This window comes from Pholis gunnellus, assembly GCF_910591455.1.
Source record: "Pholis gunnellus genome assembly, chromosome: 13".
NCBI lineage: Eukaryota > Metazoa > Chordata > Actinopteri > Perciformes > Pholidae > Pholis > Pholis gunnellus.
In genome coordinates, this window is record NC_136540.1 from 5,229,659 (window position 1) to 5,251,257 (window position 21,599).

Genomic DNA, 21,599 nt, shown 5'->3' on the forward strand with positions numbered 1-21,599 from the left:
CAGCATGATGTTAATTTAGTAAATGATGGTCCATTTAGAGTCAAACAGACCATAAAGCAGGGTATGCTTTAGGGCGGGGCTACTGTGATTGACAGGTCTCGAATGGATCAAGCATGGGCATGGGGTAAAGTAGATGGCCCTCTCCAGGAACAATGGATAGATATAGAAAGAATCTACATGATGCAAAGAAATGTGCAATGTGTGTAATCAGGAGCCAAAGCAGCGATGAAGAATCCGGATTCAGTCGCTCAAATTGCAAGAATAGATATTGAAAATGTAACTAACGAACAAAAACTTATTTTGGGGTATATGTTATTATACAATGTAGGAGGCGTTTATGTGAATTATGAATCAACAATCGTGAAGTGGGCGTAATTGACTATAAACGTTTCATAAAAAAAGTTAAGAGTTAAAAAAAAACATAAGATTAAGACTCAAAACATTTCCCACCAACACTTAACAAACCGTTACTGGAGTTTAAATGCTTCCACATACAACTGCTGAATATGATTGAATTGTTTCAGCTCAACATGAACTCAAAAAGGATAATAACACACCCAAGTTTATTACAATTTATTATGGTTTCATAGGTTTTTTCCCAACATTTCTTCTAAAGGGCAAATATTCAGATCTTTTATTCAGTAAAAATCGTAATATTACAGGATAAGAATAATACAAGTAAAAGTCCAGCATTCAGAATCTTACTTACGTAAAAGTACAAAAGTATCAGCATCAAAAATATACATAAAGTATCAACAGTAAAAGTACTCATTATGTAGAATTATGAAGCCCCCTTGCAGGAAAATCATATTATTATTATTATAATTAGTGATGTTTTAATGTGTTCATCACTTGTTGCAGCTGGTAAATGTGGAGTTAATCTATACATCATAAATTATTATTATAAAAAAAAGAAAAGGGCATTAAATTCCTTGTATGTGTACAGATACTTGGCCAACAAAGCTGTTTGATTAGTTCATATATAATTTGTAATATTAACATAAATCTGTAAATAAACTAAATATATTAAATACATGTATGGAATTAAAAAGGTACAATACTGCCCTCTGAGTGGTAATGGAGTAGAAGTAATAAGAAGCAGAAAATGGAAATACTCCAGTAAAGTACAAATACCTCAAAATTGTACTTAAGTACAGTACTTTAAGACATGTATGGTTACTTCCTACCACTGATAGTGAGGCAGGAAAACACAAGTTAGAAACAAACCTCCAGGTTATCCAAACTTAAGAAGAGAACACTAATATATTATAACTAATCGAAATAAGAATTATCCTCTAATCTTTAAAGGTGCAGTGTGGGGGATTTGGCGCCATCTAGTGGTGCATTTCCAGATTGCAACCAACTGAAACTTCTACGTGGCAAACCAAAAACGTGGCCGTCTCCATATGTAGAAATAAACAATTCTTATTTTGAGGTGATTATACATTAAAGAAAACAAACTTATAAATATTATATTCCATTTCTACACACTGTCCCTTTAAGGCAAAGTGATGGAAGAAACCCTAATTTTGTTCAAATCTAAATTCTACATTTTAAGTTTCACAGAAGACATGAGAATGTGGTCATTTCCGGGAACATAAAACATTTTATTTATTTAAATAAGTAAATATACACATCAAACAATGCACAGTGCATTCTGGGAACAGTTCAAAATAGAAAGCAGCTTTTTGACACAAGAAGCACAAAGAAGAGAAGAAGTTAATAAACGAGGAGAGAGCCTCCATCGTGTGAAGGGAAAATGATTCGACACGTCTTGGTGCAAATAAGAACGTCGGTCCTCCTTCAGTCCGGGAGAGCTTCGCACTTTCAGGCAAATGTACAGCAAAGCTCCACTTCTGAATATACTGAGAGGTATTTACAAAGCAAACTAGTGACTGCAGACGTTTAAGATTAAGTCATTTCTTTGAGCTAAAGATTACCGAACCGTCTAAATGATAACATGAAGAAGAAAAGACGGCCGACTTCACACAAAGTGCAGGAAGGTCTTTGAAAACTCTGACAGCGTCTGACACGTGTTTGTTGAGGGTATTGAGGTGAAGAATAATAAATCCGTCAGTGCAGCACAAAGCACACGTTACATAATCACACTGGTTTTTAAACCTTTGCTGTCAAGTTCTATTAAAAGTAAAAAAGCCGTCAGACAGTTTCTACTGGAGGTCTGTTCACCCAAAATTACAAAAAAAACATGTTTCACTTACTTACTTATTACTATGACGTCATATTCAGATCACTGTAGGTAAAAGAAAAGTTTTATTAATTAAAGAAAAATGTCTTAAAATAGTCGTAAAATGGCAAAATTGCAAGAAAAGAAATAATTCATGGGAAAAATAATTCTCTGAGATTAGAGTCGAATTTAATAATTTAATAATTACATTTTACTACGTCGGTTGGATGAACCTCATGGCACCACAGTCATTCCCACACATGGATGATGTAATCGAATTATACTTTTTAATACAAAATTAGAAGCAAGGAAATACTCATCATTTTCCCCAGAGTCAGCATATTATAAAAAGCATCCCGACTTTGGAAACACTTTATGTGAATCGGGATTATTTAGAAGAAATCAAAATACTGACCCGAGTTTTAATCTCGTAAATTTACCACTTTAATCTCAGAGAATATCAACGTTTGTTCTTGTTAATCCATCACTTAAATCTCAAAGAATAAGTCTATATTTTCCTCAGAATACCACCTCCCTCCCTCAGGTCTGTCATCTTTGTTTTTATTACCAACAATGGAGATAATACGACGTCGTAGTAAACACTTCAACTCTGCAGATGTTTGTTCTGCGATATCTGTCTCTGACCTTTATAGAATGATCATTCGATTCATCATTCAATCAACAGAAACTATTTTAAAAGTCATTTTAACGAAAGAAATGTAGTTCAGTGTCTGAAAGGTGAATATTTTCACACAGTTCTATGACAGTTAATTGAGTTTTGAAGTCCCAATAATTGAATCACTAATGAAGAGAATCATCTGAGATTCACGTCTATCGTTTTGTTGTGGAGGCAGAAATCTCGAAACCTGGAAAAATAAAACAAACAAAAAACTATCTGCATGAATAAATACCTCTAAAATAAAGTATTTTGGGTGAACCGGCCCTTTAAATGAGGACGAAACCTCACAGCAGACATGTTGACTGGTCAAAGTAGGAAAAGCACTTGTGAAAATAACGACATTAATTAAAGATTTGTTGCGTTTAGCTGCTTCAGTGTCAGGTTCCTGGTTTTGTACATACTGGCACATACTGGCTCATACTGGGTCATACTGCCTCATACTGGGTCATACTGCCTCATACTGGGTCAGCTTACTGGGACACTTTAATACGACAGAGACGTCTTTCATGTTTCTAGTAACATCTGAGCTTTTCCTCAAAGTCTATTGTGAGTATTTTGTGTTCGACGGCTGCGGTGACATCACTGACTGAGAAGCAACTTATATCAACGTTTCCACCTTAAAGAGACAGTTCACCCGAAAACAATAACTTTTAGTTCCTCTTACTTGTAGTGTTATTTATCAGTCTAGATTGTTTTGGTTTGAGTTTGTCTAGTTTTGTAAAGATGTCGACTTTCTCTCCAATATTATACGACAAAAAATACTCAAAAAACTCGACAGCAATGTCTCTTGTTGTATTTCTGGAAGGAGTCGTTGCTGTTGACTTTTTCAAATGTAAGAACTAGAAGTCTGTCCATGTAAGTGCTCTCAACAAGGTCCGATTATCTTGAATAACCGGGTCATGATTTCTGGAAACAGACACAATCTAGACTGATGCAAAGCACAACAAGTAAGAGGAAAACTAGGTGTGTTTTTAAATCATTTTTGGGTGCACTGTCCCTTTAAGAGAGTAGCACAGTTTAAATCAGTCTAAACCAAAACGTCAACACACTGAGCAGAGGAGCAGATGTGGATTTTGCCCGGTTAGCTGCTTCCCCTTGTCTTTATGCTAAGCTAAGCTAACCAGCTGCCGGCTGAAGCTTCCTATTTACCGAACAAACATTCAGAGCGGTGATGCTCTCCTCATCTAACTCTGCCACAGACGGCATGAATTCCCAAAAATGTCAAAAAACCCTGCAGTGAGGTGGCTCTCAGTGGGTGGAAGCCATCGAGTGTGTCACACTTGGGTCAGCGATGTCCTAAAAACAACACACCTGCGTTGTTACGACGTCTGAAGTTTCAGCCCACAGACTTCAGAAGTTTTAATAATCCGAGTGATTCAGTGACTGTTTAACCCTTTGAAATGTCACAGAGAGACAGACGTGCTGTTATTAAGAGAGACGACATTTACATAAATTACCAGAAACAAGCTTTTAAACGAGGTTCACCTCAGGAGGAAGAAGAAGAAGAAAAGCTGCGGCGTCACTAAAGCAGAATGTTTGAGGAGTGAATAATAGAGCAGAGACATAAGTGAGTAGGTGTGGAGACTCGAAGCCCAGACAGTCTGAACTAAACATCAGCAGGCCGTTATAAAACACTCTTATTGACAGAGTGTGCGCAGTTCATCCTCAGACTCTCACTGTAGGCTGTAGACTGGCTGTATAACAGCATGTATACGGAGAGAAGGTGTGCGATTAAAGGCTCTGTAGCTCAGGTGAAATGTACCGGTTCATGTTTTAGAGATCCAGTCTTTGCACAAACAGCTGTGTATTGTTTTTTTTAAACTGACCATGAAAGAACCGACAGTAACGTTCATCCCTTATCATAAATATAATGCAACGTCAAGACACACGGAGAAAGTCCAGTTTGAAAAGGAGGTGAAATGTTGGTCCTCTTAAAGGGCCAGTACCACTGTATTCACACATTATGTCATCACAACATCCCCCTGAAATACTGGCCGTCATTATCTCTTCTGTCACGAAACTCTGAAAAATATTCAGGACAACAAGGAAAAAAAGCAAGTTGAGTCGATGCATCTCCTTCAGTTCGACTTCATGCATAATAAGCAGTTTCTACTCTACACGTGTGTGTAACATAGCTGTGTGTGTGTGTGTGTGTGTGTGTGTGTGTATCGTCTCCGGGCCGCTGAGGAGAAAGCAGTGTTGTTGTTTTTTCACCTGTCAGCAGGTAGACTCATGTCGTCAGACAGAAGCTGCTCTCCTGGAAGAAGGAAAAGGACACAAAAGTGTTCGTGCAAACATTTAAATCCACGTAACGTGAGGTGGATGTCACAATAAAAGCATCTGTACGAGACACGTGAACACCTGCAGGCTCCCAAAAGGGTCGAATAAATCGATATATTTATTACAACACACCTTGTTATAATATTTTTCATATTAACAATGGATCACTTGGCATTTTAGAAGGAGGAGGGGCTTATGAACCCACTGAGAATTTATTTTAGTTTATGCTCTCTGCAGTGAAGAAGAAAAGTAAGCGCTCGCTGCTGCTGATATTCAACCTTCGTTTCTTTATAATGCTTTCAATACTTTACTTGTTTCTTTACAGGGTTAGTATAAAGGTAATAAAGTAGTCCATGAATATGAGATACGAGTTTACAGATAATTATAATCCCTCCTCGTCATTGTGGAGGTTGGTTACACCTACAGTCTACGGATGTACGCCAAGCGAGAGTATAAACAAAAGCTTTAAGAACCCGATTCAGCTCCTGGACGAGGGGAGAAAAAAGCTTTTGAGCTTGGCTGAGGTGAAAAAAAAGTTTGTGCATCAAAAAAAGCTAAATGAGGCAAAATGCAACAGGAACAGAACTTAGTGAATTCATCTCATTCTTTGCCAGAACTATGGCGGTTCCACGTTGAATCATTTTCTAATCTTGCCTCCGTTTTAGAGCGAACGTGTGATTAACGTCCGCTTCACAAAAGTTGCACATTTTCTTGAAAGTAGATAAAAAAAAATGTCTCTAAATTGTTGATGGAAACCTGACCAGTGTTGTGATTGTTTTCTGGCGCGCACCTTTACCGTTTTATCTCACTCTCACTGCATTTCATTTTCTGGCAGACAGCTCGGCGTCAATGTGGGCTTTTGGATCCCTGATTTAGACTCTGAAGCTCTCGCAGCACACTCCGAGGTTCATCCACGTTTGACTGACGGTTGTCGTGTTTTGTTTGAGGGAACATCCCAAAACTTCAAACCGCGATGGATACGTTGCCTTTTTTTCACCGCGGTAAGAAAATTAAAAATCCGTCACTCAGTAATCATGGAGGTCGTGAGCGAGCTGGTTACCTGAGCAGGGAGGAGTCTGGTTGTCGTAGCGAGAGTTGCTGCTCTGCAGAGCTTCGTCCTCGGTGTCGCTGTCGCTGCTCGTTGCTGCAACCAGGACGGACGGCGACTGATCTACAGACAAGACGGGACGGGACAATCAGAGCTGGACAAACATTCTCTTTTAACATTATGTAGGAATAGGAATAAAATAAAGGTTTAGAACCAAGTGGAGCACAGATTCCAGCTTCCTCACAGATGTTCTAATGATGATCTAATAATCCTCCACATTCCAGATGTGGTAACTTCTGTTCATCGGTTGCAAAAAAAAAAAACAATCGCCGCGGCCGTAATTCAAGATGGCGACACGATGACTACGTCCACTTCTAATATGGACTCTATGGTCCGGATGCAGCAGGACATCCTGCTATTTATGTGCACACTGCGTTTAAAATACTGTCCCTGACTTTGGGACATACTAAATCTTTTTGTTAGTGTCGTTATCAGAACGCACAGCAGACCTTCTTTTGACTGCGACGGAGCAGAGGGTCCCTCCAGCAGGGGATGATGGGAGTTCACCGAGCTCTCGGACTCACACTCCAACATGGCTGCCCTGTAAGGTAGAGAGAGAAGGAGGTGAGAGGCAGAGCAGAGAGAGCGAGAGAGAGAGAGACATGAAGTGTACGACGAGTCCCCCGAACACCCACCCGAGGGTCCTGCTCTTGCCGCCGGTCATGTAGCTCGACCCCCCCAGGGAGAAGATGTCGTCCCGGGGCCCCGAGGCTCCGAACAGCTGCTGCTCCACCGAGTACTGCTGCTGCTGCTGCTGCTGCTGCTGCTTGGAGGTGGAGGCCTGCTGCTCTGACGAGGAGCCGCCGTGAGACACAGGGGGCCCCTGGGGGCCGTCAGCCTTCAGCGTTCCTGAAGCAGAGACAGGAAAAACATTTTTAATTAGTCGATCATTTTTTAAACCGTTATTTGAAGACGTGTTGGCTCAAGTACTCATTCAGTCTTTACTGCTGCTGCTTTATAAACAATATCAATTCTAATCCTGATTCTATATGTGTTTTTAAAACAAGTATTTAGTCATGTAGAAGAGCAGAGTATTGATAAGAGTAGCTTCTAGTTGTAGTAAAATCTCCTTAAGACAAAATCTGGAGAAACCAGGAGGATCAGTAAGAGGACCACTGACCCTCTGCAGCTCCCAGCCCGTCTTTGAGATGCAGGCCGAGCTCTGTGGACACCTCTGGTCCTCTCAGCTCCTTCTCCAGCTCCTCTGGACTCCTCCTCTTCATCACCAGAGAGCTGCTGCTGCTGCTGCTGTCCAGGACAGGAGACAGTGACTTCCTGGCTGCACACAGGAAAAAGATAAGAGACAAATATGTAATCATCTTAAATCTCTAGACCTCAATAACTGTAGGATCATGTCAGGTTATGACTCTGTAGTGAAGTCTGAATAGAGTCTGTATGAATATGATGAAGAGCTCTAAACTGACCTATAAATCCAAACAATGATACATGGTTTAGAAAGTGATGATTTTCAGGTACAACTTCTCTTATAAACTGTTGATGTCGGGTTGGACATATACTGGACTTAATGAATAAAACTCGTCATGTGAGAACAGAAGATCAGATCAATAGAGTGCAGATCAGCACAGAGCTTGTTTGATTTTAGTGGCACAAACAATTGACTGTGCTACTTTCTGTCGTACTACATGTCGTACTATTTGCGGTCATACTACACACCGTCGTACTACCTACTGTGGTAATACCTGCCATCATAGTACTTTTCATCATACTACCTGCCGTCGTACTACTTTCCGTCTACTACTTCCTGTTGTCTCACTAGGGATTTCCTGCTTGTGTTCTTAAAGTAAGTAAGGGTGACTCTCTTGACTCTGGAGCTTATAAGCATCCTAACATCATCCTCAGCGGCGTACAGTCCTCACCAGGGCGACAGGGTCTGGACCGAGCTGCAGCTGCTCTCCCCAGCAGGTCCATCTCACCCGGCTTACGACAAGCGGACAGCTCGGAGTCAGCGTGGTGGGAGGGCACCTCCTCCGCACCGAACCCCCCCAACAGGCCGGGCCTGGGCTCTCCGGTCCCCCGGGCCTCCAGCACTTGACTCTTCGCATCAGACATCTTGCTGCGGACCTCGGCCATCTGAGCCTTGAGGCGGATCAGGACCCCCGAGTCTGGAGCCGAGCGTCGCACCGCCTGAGGCCGCCGCTCTCGGTCCTTCCTGGAGTGAGGATGAGCTGGACGGAGGACAAGAAACGAGAACAAGAAACGAGAGCAGCAGGAGAAAATGAATCCTTTAGAGAAACTTCATTCTTGATGCATCACGATGTATTGATGCTTAATCTTCTATATTACTGTTCATCTATTAATACAAGCAGTCAAAATACATCTGAACTCCCTTTTTATCTAAAGTCTATAATATAAAAAGGGAAAGGATGAGAGGTGAAGCGTAGAGGACAGAGGGGAGAAGAGAAAGAGGAGAGGAGATAAGAGAAAGTGGAGAGATGGGGGAGGAAAGAAGGAGGATAGGAGAGAAGAAAAAGAGGAGACGAGAAAAGAGAAAGAGGAGAGAAAGATTAGAGGAGAGGAAAGGAGATGAGAGAAAGAGGAAAGGAGATGAGAGAAAGAGGAAAGATGCAAAAGAGGAGATAAGAGAAAGAGGAAAGAAGAGAGGAGACGAGAAGAGGAAATTAAATTAAAGGAGAAGAAATACATGGACAGGAAATGAAAGGGAAGGTGTGGAGGGATGAGGAGAAGAAATTAAAGGAAAGGAAAGAAAATGAGAGGAGGAGAACGGAGAGAAATGGAATGCAGACCTTGGCTGTGCAGCAGAGACACGGGAGGTCGAGGCTGGAGGCCCCACAGAGACTCCACGCTGCGGCGCTCCTTCAGATCCAGCAGCTGGATCAGGATCACCGGGTCGATCTCCAGGAGGCTGCTGCTGCTTCCTGGACCGACGGCACCGCACGCCGCCGCTCCGCCACCGCGAGCAGCAGCGCTGCGATGTGAGGAACGCACGGTGGAGCCGGATCCTCCTGCAGGAAGAAGAGAGTTAATAAAGGTTTATATTCTGTGTGGATGGCTTGTAATAATCCACGGAGAAAGGAATAATAGCAGAAAAGCAGAAGTTCAACAAAATCACGACACACACACACACACACACACACACACACACACACACACACACACACACACACACACACACACACACACACACACACACACACACACACACACACACACACCAAGTGTTTCTATATCAAAGCGGCTTCAGTGCAACAACAATGACTCATCGTCCTCTTCGTGACTTTCAACACCAACACAGTGAAACACACTGAGCGAGCTGCTCACCATCGTATCGCTGCGTTCTGCTTGTGCAGCTGCCAGACAACACAAATAGATTTCATTCCCTAAATTCTCAAATAGCGGTCGAGGCTTATATTTGCCTCAGAGGCCGTTAGTTGAGGCAGGACATTAAATATCTGATGGTTACAGCTTCACTAACGTTAACGATTGGTTTAGTCTTCTTCGTCTGGATAGATGATTAAATATTTGGTGTATTAAACATTAATGAAAGTAATCTTTAATCGCAGCCCTACTGCAAGAGCGACAGAAGAGTGAAGCCGATGCTTAAGTGACATAAAAACGTGCATTCTCTCTACTGACCAGCAGGGGGCGACTCCTCTGGTTGTATAGAAGTCTATGAGAAAATGACTACTCTGTTATGTGGACGTGAAAAGTTCAAACTTTCCACTGAATTCTGAGGATAAATATCTGCTAACAAACAGAGACGGGTCTCCTCTGACCTCCTCCTGACACAAACAGGGTTAAAATGATCAACTGTGGTATTTTATATATAATAAATAATATATTTGTTTATGAATTATACCTGCTGCTCCAGCCAAGTCATCAGGAAGTTCTCCTTCTTCTGTCTCCAGGTTCCCAATAAACTCTACGTCATTCTCTCCAGACCTGTGCAGATACAGACAGACGTAATCATTTACAAACTGAATTGTTAACTAACGAAATATTCTGCTTCAATCCATATTTGTTGGCGTTTAGCCTTTAAAAAACTACATATTCACTGCGGTTAAAAACGGTTTACTCTCCAGCACCCACCTGTATCAGCGGGGCGGTCTAGCAGCAATCTAACAGCACCATGATGACATGAATATAACCACAATATCAGAGAGTCTGCAATAAAGTCGACATCGTTCTCTCCTGACGTTTGTATTCTTTACGTTCTAATCACTGCTGTATATTGTTTGCTAAATAATTAATAAGAGTCACGACAAAGTGCGTGAATGATGAGAGTGTGGGGATCGTGTCTTTGAGCTCACATGGTCTCCTCGTCGATGTCGTTCTCCTCCGTGTTGCTGGTTGCCGTTGAGCTCCCCGAGGTGCTGCTGCCGTCCAGCGGGTTCACCTCCTCCTCCGTCAGACAGTCCACCTCCAGGTCCCCGTCAGACAGCTCCTGAACAACACAGAGGCACCGAGATCACACACACAGGTTTTGTGGTGGAGATATCTTTTTAAAGGACCGTTTAAATGTCACAAACAGATCGGGATACGGATGAGGGTCACATCCAATCAAGACCAATTTGAATCCTTCCTCAGTTTTATTCGTCACTGAGCCGCTGCAACAATTAAATTTCCCCCGATGTGGAATCAATAAAGTTTCTTATCTCATCTACAAACGTCCCATTACACGTCTATCCAAACAGCAGCTTCAATTCATTGAACTACAGAAGAGAATTGCATTCAAGATCTTTCATCATAACTATCTTGTAATTGTGAGACATTTTTCTTACAATCATTAAAGCTTCGAAGCCCCAAAAATGGTATCCGGGACGGACCAAATTCTACAAAACACCATTAAAGTAAAGTTGTTCTCCGAGCAAAACAAAATGTGATCAGTCTGTATCCCAAGGACTTGACCTGGACGTCCCTACGTTTCGATAAATCAAGAAAGAATTCTGTGAAACCCCTTTCAGTATGTTCCGTCCTCACATTAGAGTCGTCCTGCTGCGTCCTCTCTTCTTCTTCTTGGCCTTTTTTTGCGTTGGTCAAAGCGGTCTGGATGTCGTCATCGCTCTTCACCGAGCGGGGGTCTCTCTCAGAGGCCGTGGTTCCCCCAGAGAGCCTCATGTCGGGGGGAGAGGAGCTGCGTGACGTCTGACGGCGAAACAGCTCGATGGCCAACCTCTGAAATAATAACAAAACACATTAAATAAACAGTTTCTCCCTTTGAAGGTCTGACAACTCCCCTGGACTACACACACACACACACACACACAAACACAAACACACACACACACACGGTACCTCTTTGAGGTTGTTGATCTGCTGGATGTAGCCGCTCTGGGCCGACTCCAGCTGGCTGATGTACCAGTACTGATCCCTGCACTTCTGGAAGAAGGTGGGAGAGCGAACCTGGTAGCTGTGCAGCACAAACATGGAAAAAGACACCTCCGTTGAGCTTCGACAATCAGACGACCAGCATGATGGACACAGAGTGACGATATCGTGTGTGTGTGTGTTTGTTTGTTTGTTTGTTTGTTTGTTTGTGTGTGTGTGTGCCCACCGGAGGACCAGTGTGTCCGTCTGCATGTTCAGGTAGCCCTCGCTGGCCAGGAGGTCTAATCTGAAGAAGCGGTTGTAGCCCCAACATTCACCGACCTCAAAGTCAGAGGCAAACTCCCGGATGATGTTCTTGGTTGGGTCGCTGGAGGCCTGATGGACCATCTCCACACGGTACTCATACCTACACAGGAACAAATACATATCTGAACCTTTAACTTGGGAATAATTCATCCTGTTAATGATCACAAGAAGAAATCCTCGTGCCAATCATTTAAGTCATAAAGACCGTAGAGAAATATTTAAAAGAAATGATTCATACTTTGATGTTTCAGGAAGTCCAGCAGACAGTTCCAAGAACACGGACAGGTAGTTTCCACGGACCACACCGTTACCGTCCTGAAGAAACACAAGAGTTACTAACTCTGAGACACGCGCACTTGTTCTTGGAAAGCTTAGAACCCGTTAGATTGTTTGTTGGCCACGAAAACTGAACGATATTCAATTATGCAACGCCGGTTATATTCAGTCTCTTTCGCTGCGCTTCACCGCATTGTTGTATCTAAAATGAGATGCACGCTATCTTACGTGTGATATTGTGGTTATATTAATGTAATTCATGGTGCTGTTAGATTGCTGCTAGACCGCCCCGCTAACAGGTGAATAAACTGTTTTTAACCGCAGTGAATATGTAGTTTCTTAAAAGGCTAAACGCCAACAAATATGCATTTCATCATCGACTGACCCAAATGTAAAACGTCAGAGGAAGAGAAACTCACAGGGTAGACTTTGAGTCTCCAGCAGAGCCCAGATATCTGAAGAGGAGGGCTGTAGACCGGGTCCGCCCGCTGCCTCAGGGTGCTACAAACACACAAAAATCAAACACACACCCACACATCAAACCTTGAGGACACCACAGCTTTCAAGTGGACAAAGCCTCTGAAATAGATTCAGCAGAGGAGGAACTGCTTCAACGCGCTCCTCATCCTCTTTGTCAACAACCACTTTCTCTTCTCTGTTATTTTTACTCTGTTCATTTCAGAAACGCACATTTTAACACTACTCGTGTGGTAAACCAGTGGCATCAAGTAGTAGTAAAGGCTGTAGTAGTAGAAGTAGAAGCAGAGGCTGCTGACACATGATTCTTCTTTTTCATTTTGACATTTCAATGGTTTGCAGAAGTAAGAACATAAATGTTATAACTCAGGTACCCTAAAGGTGGGAGCACGCTCGAAACCATCTGGTTCGTACCAGGCGGCAACCTCCGGTTCTAAAAAGTGAAGTCAAAGCTTCAAGTGTTAAAGCTGCATTCTCTCTAATGTCCACCAGGGGGCGACTCCTCTGATTGTATAGAAGTCTATGAGAAAATGACTACTTCTCTCTTGATTTATTCCCTCAGTAAACATTGGAAACATGAGTTTATGGTCTCAATCTCTAGTTTCAAGTCTTCTTCAATACAGCATGATGTTCATTTAGTAAATGATGGTCCATTTAGAGTCAAACAGACCATAAAGCAGGGGATGCTTTAGGGGCGGGGCTACACAGTGATTTACAGGTCTCTACGTCACTCCTCCTGAGTCCTCATGACGAAAAACAACCAGAGAGGATTTACCTGAAGTTGACCAGAACAAACGTGCTGGAGTCGTAGGCCGGAACCAGCTCACTGAAAACACACAGAATAAGATTCACTTCACAGACAGAATAAAGTACTGACAGTCTTCTTATCATCATTAATACATTAAACACAACTGAATAATCAAACATGTTCCCACATTGAACATGTACGGCAGAACAAACAGCTTTCTTTACCATAAATAAAATTAGTCCTAGAATTATAATCAAGGGATATATTTCAAGTTAAAGAAAACAAGACCGAATCCTCAGAATAAAATAAATAAAAAGTGCTCCATGAATATTATTATTTATTCTCATTAATCAATTTGTTGTGAACTCTGATTCCAGCATCTTAAATGTGAATATTTTTCTGGTTTCTTTACGCCTCTATGACAGAAAACTGAACATCTGTGAATTCTGGACATTTGAGGACGCCATCTTGGGCTTTGGGAAACACTGATCGACGTTTTTCACAAATGTATTGATCGAGAACATAATCAAGAATGAACATAATCGTTAGTTGCTCTTAAACCGTGACTTGGTTTGGACCACAGTCCACCATGTATAGTTATATACAATAATAAAACTGCAACGATTGATATTCAGTCCGTCTTCCAGGTGAGCAGGTTACCTGGTGAAGTCTGGAGGGACCGGCGTGGTGACGAAGGACTGCATGGGTTTACGGTGGACCTGCTGGAACATGAGCAGGATCTCTGGACTCTTGGCGATCAGCTCACTCTTACTGCAGGAGTGGAGCTGTTCAACACACGCAGAACAAAACAATAAACCAACCTGTTGCTTATAAAACAGCAATCGTCATAAAGGAAACAAATGTTCCATCAATACTGGAGATTCTGTCAGAAAGAGTTGTGTGGATCTCGTCCTCTGAAGCTAAATCAATTAGCATCTGATTCAATTAGCATCTGAATCTGATCATTGTTTTTCTATCACAAACAACAACATGGAGTACATGTTAAATGAATGGAGGCTCTGAGCTGCTGCAGAGCACCAACCTGATGCTCCACCTCCTGCAGGAGAGACTCCAGCAGCTCCGTCTCCTGGGTCAACGACGTCTTCTGGCCTGGCGGGGAAGGAAACACATTTCTATTTTCAGTGGCGCTGAATGTCGGGTTTGATGGAGGCTGCTGAGCGCGTGCAGGTTGTAGGCCGCTGAGTGCACGTATTCCACTCAGTCCAGATAAATATTTCAGCTGTGTTTCCCCCCCGAAGCTATAAAAGGTTCCTCTCTCTCTCTCCGGCTTTCAGCGGGGAGTCTGCATGTTTTGTTGGGTTAAGGTCTCAACCTTTAGACACATCGTAGAGTCACTTAAGGCGTCTTTACAGACGTACGAAACACTGCTGGCGTCATAAAAGGTATTAAAAGGGAAAGTGTTCTGTCAATCAGACAAAAGGTTTACATTAAAGTCTCTTATGGATGTATTCAGAGAAGACTCGGGTTATAGAGGTCCGTAAATATCCAGGAAATTTAGAAGGGAGGGTAAGAAGATGTGTGTTTGTGTGAGGTTCTTCTCCACAGTCAGTGTTCTACTACAGTAGATTCAGAGAAAGAGGAACACCAGCAGAAAGTAATGTTCTGCTGTGGACGTATTTTAGACACCAAAAATTATTAAAATCAGTTTAAGTGAACGCTTTATTTAAAGTATTTTCACCTCTTTACTTGCTGGCAGGAACCTGAAGCCGTTATCTCGGCTCTCTATAACGCCACCAGACTCCATTAACAGAAACTAAAATGTTTACATTATTGTGTGACTTTAGTGTTTTAAAGGGTTAGTTTGGATTCAGTAAAGTCACACAACAACACAAACAAACTAACCGATCGAGGCAGAAGTAAACCAGCAACTCCTGCGTTCTGAGGTTATATTTAAGTTTTGTTAATGGAGTCTGGTGTCTTTGAAGAGAGCAGAGATAACATCTTCAGTTCCTCGTCAGAAAGGTCTGACAACAAAGTAAAGACGTGAAAATACTCTAAATATAGCGTTCATCTAATCTGATAATAAATAAATACAACTTTTAGAGAAGTAACATTTTTAATGCAGGAATTTGACTTTTAACAGATTCATTTTACTGTTACTTTAGTAAAGGATCAGATACTTTCTCAGTTTCTAAGTGTGACATTGTAACATTACCATTTTTAATTTTAAATTAAAGCGGAACTTATTTAGACCTGAGACCAACATGCAAAACTGGCACGTTTAACGAGATTAAGGATTTATTATAAATGACAAAAAACGATTTTAATGTAAAATCAACCGTGTTTTTCTTTCATTTTAAGTTAAATTCTGGTTTACTAAAACTCATAGAGACCAAAGTAACCAGTCCTCTAAAGTCAGACTGCACACAGCTGCAGTGAGTCAGAGATCACAGTCTTCTTACCCATGAGGGTGATGAGTTTGTTCTTCAGCTGGTTGTCCAGACGGGCGATCATCATCTCCACAGCGTTCCGGATCTCTCTGACCCGCTCGTCCTTCGCTCCCCTGACAGCCTCCACGTTCCTCTCCTGACCCCATGACACACACACAGACACACACACACACACACACACACACACACACACACACACACACACACACACACACACAGACACACAGACACACAGACACACATCAACATGCTGGTGCCATCTAGTGGAAGTCAGCGGTACTCCTCCACTGTTACCAGAATATTTAATGTAATTAATTCAATCTTTTTAAAGGACATTTACGTGATGGTTCAATGACTTGTTTGTCTCCATTAAACAATAACCGTGGTCAGTATTCTGCTGTAATATTCTGTATTCTGATCTTTCTTGAAGCCTGTTGGCCACTGGATGGCACTACAGGGAAGCTCATAGAGCTTAATCCTCTGAGAAGAGTGAACGTGTCCTGGCCACGCTCTTCCAGATCTCCTCACCACTTCCTGCACCAGACTGATGAGCTCCATGAGGCGGCGGCGGAGCTTGGCGACTTCCTCCTTCACCTTCGTCACGTGCTGCTCGTAGATCTCCACCAGAGGCTTGAAGGTGTGGCCGCCGTGCTGGACGCAACAAAAACAAAGAACATCTGTCTCTGGTCGTAAAGACATTATGAGGTCGTGAGTTTACTATTCTCTGACATTTTAAAGACCAAACTAACTAATCATTAGTTGCAGCCTGAAGAAATGTTTGTTGTGAGTGATTATTGTAAAAATAATATATAAAATAAAAAGGTGTGAAACGTTACCATGCCCCCCCACAGAGCACACTGGTGACAGATGCATTTCTTACAGGTCCAACAGAAAACACTCAGCTTCTCGTGGTGGTTCTCACATCTGGAACGGGAATATGACGGGACAAAAACACAAACCTGTGTTACTTCAGTGTTTCTACGAGCTTTATGAAAACTCACAACACTTATAAAACAGAGGATGATGATGATGCATATGGTGAAGAAAGGGAGGGAGGAAGATGAGCATGTGGTAAAAGAGAAGCAGGACGAAAAACTAGCCGGGAATTTGAATTTCTCTGGAATTTCAGCCAGAATCTGCTCTGGTTTTGTGGGTAAAATAGCTGCAGGAACAGACGACTACGTACTGAAACAAAGACGCCTCTCACTCACAGATAAACTCAGACTTTCAAATGAATAGATCGACTGTGCAGCTGCAGGTTTCAGCGTGCTGCTTACAGACCAGCTGTTTGTTTAAATAAAGATTTCATGTTGCCAAATTTCAATTTTTTTCCCCGGTTTTTAGGCGCCATCTCAAGCTACCCAAACAAATCTCCTGCCAAAGAGTCAGCAACACAAAGAAAAAAAAAAAAATTATAACTTTCTGTGTTTGAGTTTCGTCTCTTTCATTTTGCTCAAAATGTTGCATCTACTGGAGTTAAAAATGTCCATTTAAATGCACATTTTCACAATTAACTTTGAGCCTAAAAGAGGCAGATTAAAAAGTCTTTCTAATAAAGTTGTTCAAATGTCTCTGAATGTAATCCAGGTTTTTAATATTCTATTTGTTGCCCACAGCTGTTTGCATGAAGTGTTCTTTCCTTTGAGTTTATAAGGATAATAACTGACGGTGTAACACAGCAGCAGCATCGATACATGAGCATGTTACATGTCACAGGACCGTTAAATTAAGTAAAGATTTCAATCTCCAGGATCCGTCAGGATTAACAATAATTCATGTTTTTCTAAATGTCAGACAGGTGAGCAATTAATCCCAGATTCTAGTGTACTTTTTAAACAAATTGTTGTTCTTCTACCTCATAACTAACTAATATTAAAGAAACATGATCATCAGGTTTGTGGTTACAATCCGATTTCACTCATTACGGCAAGAAGTCCAGGGACGAGTGTGATATATATAACCAGGAAGTAATCATTTTAAAATCCTTAAACCCTAACGGACACACAGGAAGAGAAGGAGACGAGGAGACGAGAAGGAGGAGGTGCTCACTTGTCCTTGTCGTTGTCCTCGTGCTTGGTGAGGCTGCAGAGCTGCAGGGTGTCCAGCTGCTGGGTGACCTCCTCCGCCCAGCGACAGTTGACCAGCTCCCTCAGCTGGAGCGGAGCCCTGCGTGGTGACAAACACACAAACACATTTTAATAACTTACACACTGTGAACATAAACATCAGAATGTTGGGATGTGTGTGTGAGCAGACGCTTACCGGCAGTGTGGACACTGAGCTCTCTGCTCCGTCAGCCACCGCTGTCAAACAACATGAGATAGTTTGATGATTATTCATCTAAACACGACCGCTGCACACATGCAGTTATTGTTAAATACACACGATTCTACTCAGATTACAGCCGACGGTACTTCATATTCTCACTGTTAGTAGTAATGCATCCATAAATACTCACTAAAGCATCATATGTGTATTAATCCGCTGCAGCAAATAGTCCCTTAACACTTGCTCTGTTTGGTAAATGCCCAAATCTATCATCGGTTACTCAGGCATTACTGCACTGCTTTATGGGAAATGTAGGAAACAGTGTTTTAGGAGCTTTGCCTCATACTTTGTCAGGATAACTTTGCCCATTCTGGTCCGTGTTTGATCTCTGGATTATTCATAAATGGAGCAGCCTTTTGCAGAATGTCTACAGGGTTTCACAAACCTTCTAATCATGTTGACTTTGTTGACTCCGTTCAGGGTCTCAAACTCTGCATACATCCTTCTTCTCTCACCCAAAATTAAGTATGTATTTGTATTTGTATTTGTCCTGTTCTGCCAGAGCCGATAATGAGACATGCTGGCTATTAAAAGCAAGAATTCCATTTTGAGGATTGCAACTTTAAAAGGCAAAACAGAAATTTTGTCTTTTTCAGAACACGGGCAAAAAAAAATAAATAACTGAATATTTGGTACATGTGAACATAAACATTGATATAAAACCGACGCCAGAGAAAATTGGGTATGTATGATTATTTTTTTTAAATGACATTAATGATCAGAATAGTTGTAGCTTTGACCATTTTGGGTGGTTCTCTCCTCTCCCTCCTTCCTCTTCCTACTCTCCTCCTCTCCTCTCCTCTAGGTCACGTCCACATCTCGTATGACATGTCGATATTCACCAGGAGAGTCGTGGTGGAGAGACAGACTTACTCGAATGCAGCTGAAGCAGCAGAGTTTGGAGCAGTGAGGGCAGAGACGAGCGTCCCTCAGCTTCTCCATGCAGATGAAGCAGCGAAACACTTCGGCGATACTCTGCAGGAGGACGAGAGAGAGAGACGAGTCGGCTCAGATTAACATTTCAAGGACAGACTGCTTGTGTGAAAGAGGCTTTAGAAACACTTGTTCGGTTTCTCTTCATTTTCATCAGCAGTACAAGCAGAAGTTTACAGTCATTAGCTGTGATCACACATAGGTCAGAAGTGTTTTATCGTAAAATCACAACGCTGCTGTCAAACACAATGCTTGACTGTTGACTTCCCTCTTCTTGCAGTCTATCAAGCCTCATCCTCCAGCTGTGTGTGTGCTCGTGCGTGCGTTACATACCTCAACACTTTGTTCGTCCATTTCACCCAGTTTTAAGTTCTTGATCTCAGGAACGAATCAAAGAAGTCGTAGCCGGTGAACTAAAAAGAAAAGCATTGATGAAACAAACTACCTTTAATTCTGGTTCAAGCTTACTTGTGTAAGTTACTGTGTGAAAAGCAGAATAAAGTTCACGACACCAGGAAAGGTTTCAAGTTCATATTAAATAGAAACCTGAAACCAAATGTTGCCGACAAGTTAGGAAACGGTGGCATCTTCTACCTCCTTTATACAAACTTTTTCTTAAATGTTTAGCCTGCTTTGGTTTTTATCTTTTGAAGGGTCCACATAGTTTTATTCTGTGTATTAATGTCTTAATTTGAAATGTTTCTTTAAATTAAATTGAAGCTTATAGTATCATCATTTGTGCAGATTTAAATACGAACAGCTTCCTGTTTTGAGTGTCAAGAGTTTCATAATAAATGAACATAATTAACAGCAGACATGTTGCTTTAGCGAAGCTCTTCTTCAGGCTTCACACTAGAAACAGAAGGTTAGTTTACAGTTAACACTACAGGAATATGAACTAATCACAGTTTAAACCTCTTTAATCTCATCACTGTAAAGGGCCCAAAGAAAAAAGGACTAATTATTTTATTAACTGAACATTTAGAGGATTGAATCATTTAATTCTTCTTTTAGGGGCCAAAACTATTTCACAATAAAAAAAAACTAATTTGGTAACTGAATTATACTCCAATATATTATTATATTATACTATTATTTTTAATAATAATATATTAATATATATACTAATTGATATATATTTTTTCTTAATAATAATAGTTATTAGAAGAAAGAACAGCTGATTTCAAAGCACAGATGTTGCTAACGTTACATGAAAGCTACAAATAAAAGCTTCAGTTTTCGTTTGTCTGGAGGTATCATCATCAGCAGCTAATTAACATGTCCGGGAGCAGTTAATAAAATAGTTATATTTATGCTTATTAACATAAAACAACCAGCAAACATCAAACGTTATGTATAACTGTGATGCTAGCTAGCTAGCTTACCTTAGCTCGTCGGTTACACCTGATAAACAAATACCTAAACTACATTATCTTTGCAAACAACACAGCAGGCTGGTTAATCCGCCATTAAAGACCTAAATATGTCCCGCTGCTGTTGTTAAAAGACAGGTTACGCTTAAAAAAACGGTTTGTTTGGAGGGGTTTTCTTCCAATAAATTGAAGATGTAGCGGTCGCGCTTTGCTCTGAAGCTGTCCGTCACCAGGCAATAGCCAATCAAATGGCTGCTTTTTCTTCTTCGCTTGGTTTTATGTGTTTCACGTTTGTCAGACTGCTCGATGGAGATTTATTGACACCTACTGGACAGACTGCAGAACCACAGAGGCGACCTGAAGACAGTGGAAGATGAATTTGGATATTTTCTACAAAGCTTTAGATCGTCATTGAATGCAACAAAGAAGAAATCACTGGCAGAAATTTGTAAAGAAGAAAAAATATGAATAAACACAATTTCAATAATTTATCTCAGCTCTCCTCCTCCCTCCGGAGCTCAGAGTGCAGGTCCAAGGCTGCAGGTGGACCGGTCTCTGCTGGAGGATCTGGGTCTGTCCAAGGTGGACCGGTCTCTGCTGGAGGATCTGGGTCTGTCTACGGTGGACCGGTCTCTGCTGGAGGATCTGGGTCTGTCCACGGTGGACCGGTCTCTGCTGGAGTCTGAGCTGAAGGAGTTTCTAGTGAACCTGCATGAGTTCATCTGGTTTCACCAGAATCAATCGATAAACTCCGATGACGAGCTTTAAGAATAACTATAGAAACAGACCATCTTCTCTCTGATGGTCTCTTTACTGATGGAGGTCTGATAGAGGATCAGGACTACACTGAGACTGGTTCATAAGTTTGAGGGGACTTTATTATCACATCCACAAGTGACGTTTCAAGCTCATGGAACATTTCAGAAAGAAGGTAATTTAAAGTGCAAAAGAAACACATTCAGACTGATTAAGAACGGCAAACACAAAGAAAACATTCACGTTTAAATAATAAGAAAGTAGGTCAGAAATGAAAGATAAAAAGTCAAAAAAGTTAGATTCTTTTCATGCTAAATTTACAATAGAAGTCAAAATTTGGGCTTTGGGAGAAATATATAAAACTTTATCTTATCATTTAACGATTATTGCTTCACAATACAACCAGTAATAAAGTGGTGGGTATATATAAAG

At 41.4% G+C, this 21,599-nt stretch overlaps 1 protein-coding gene across 1 annotated transcript; it reads right to left on the minus strand.

The window, feature by feature from the left end:
• Positions 1–5,074: 5,074 nt before the first annotated feature.
• On the minus strand, positions 5,075–19,392 carry trim37 (tripartite motif containing 37; the record flags this gene model as incomplete). The annotated part of the gene is made up of 24 exons (XM_079171582.1): positions 5,075–5,121; positions 6,205–6,315; positions 6,702–6,793; positions 6,888–7,101; positions 7,373–7,531; positions 8,130–8,438; positions 9,018–9,236; positions 10,091–10,173; positions 10,542–10,675; positions 11,212–11,406; positions 11,527–11,641; positions 11,786–11,965; positions 12,104–12,180; positions 12,561–12,642; positions 13,394–13,444; positions 14,027–14,151; positions 14,409–14,476; positions 15,790–15,913; positions 16,306–16,428; positions 16,614–16,701; positions 17,827–17,943; positions 18,040–18,080; positions 18,979–19,080; positions 19,372–19,392. 24 exons carry the CDS (start codon positions 19,390–19,392, stop codon positions 5,075–5,077), a joined length of 2,877 nt encoding a protein of 958 aa, XP_079027708.1.
• Positions 19,393–21,599: the final 2,207 nt, after the last annotated feature.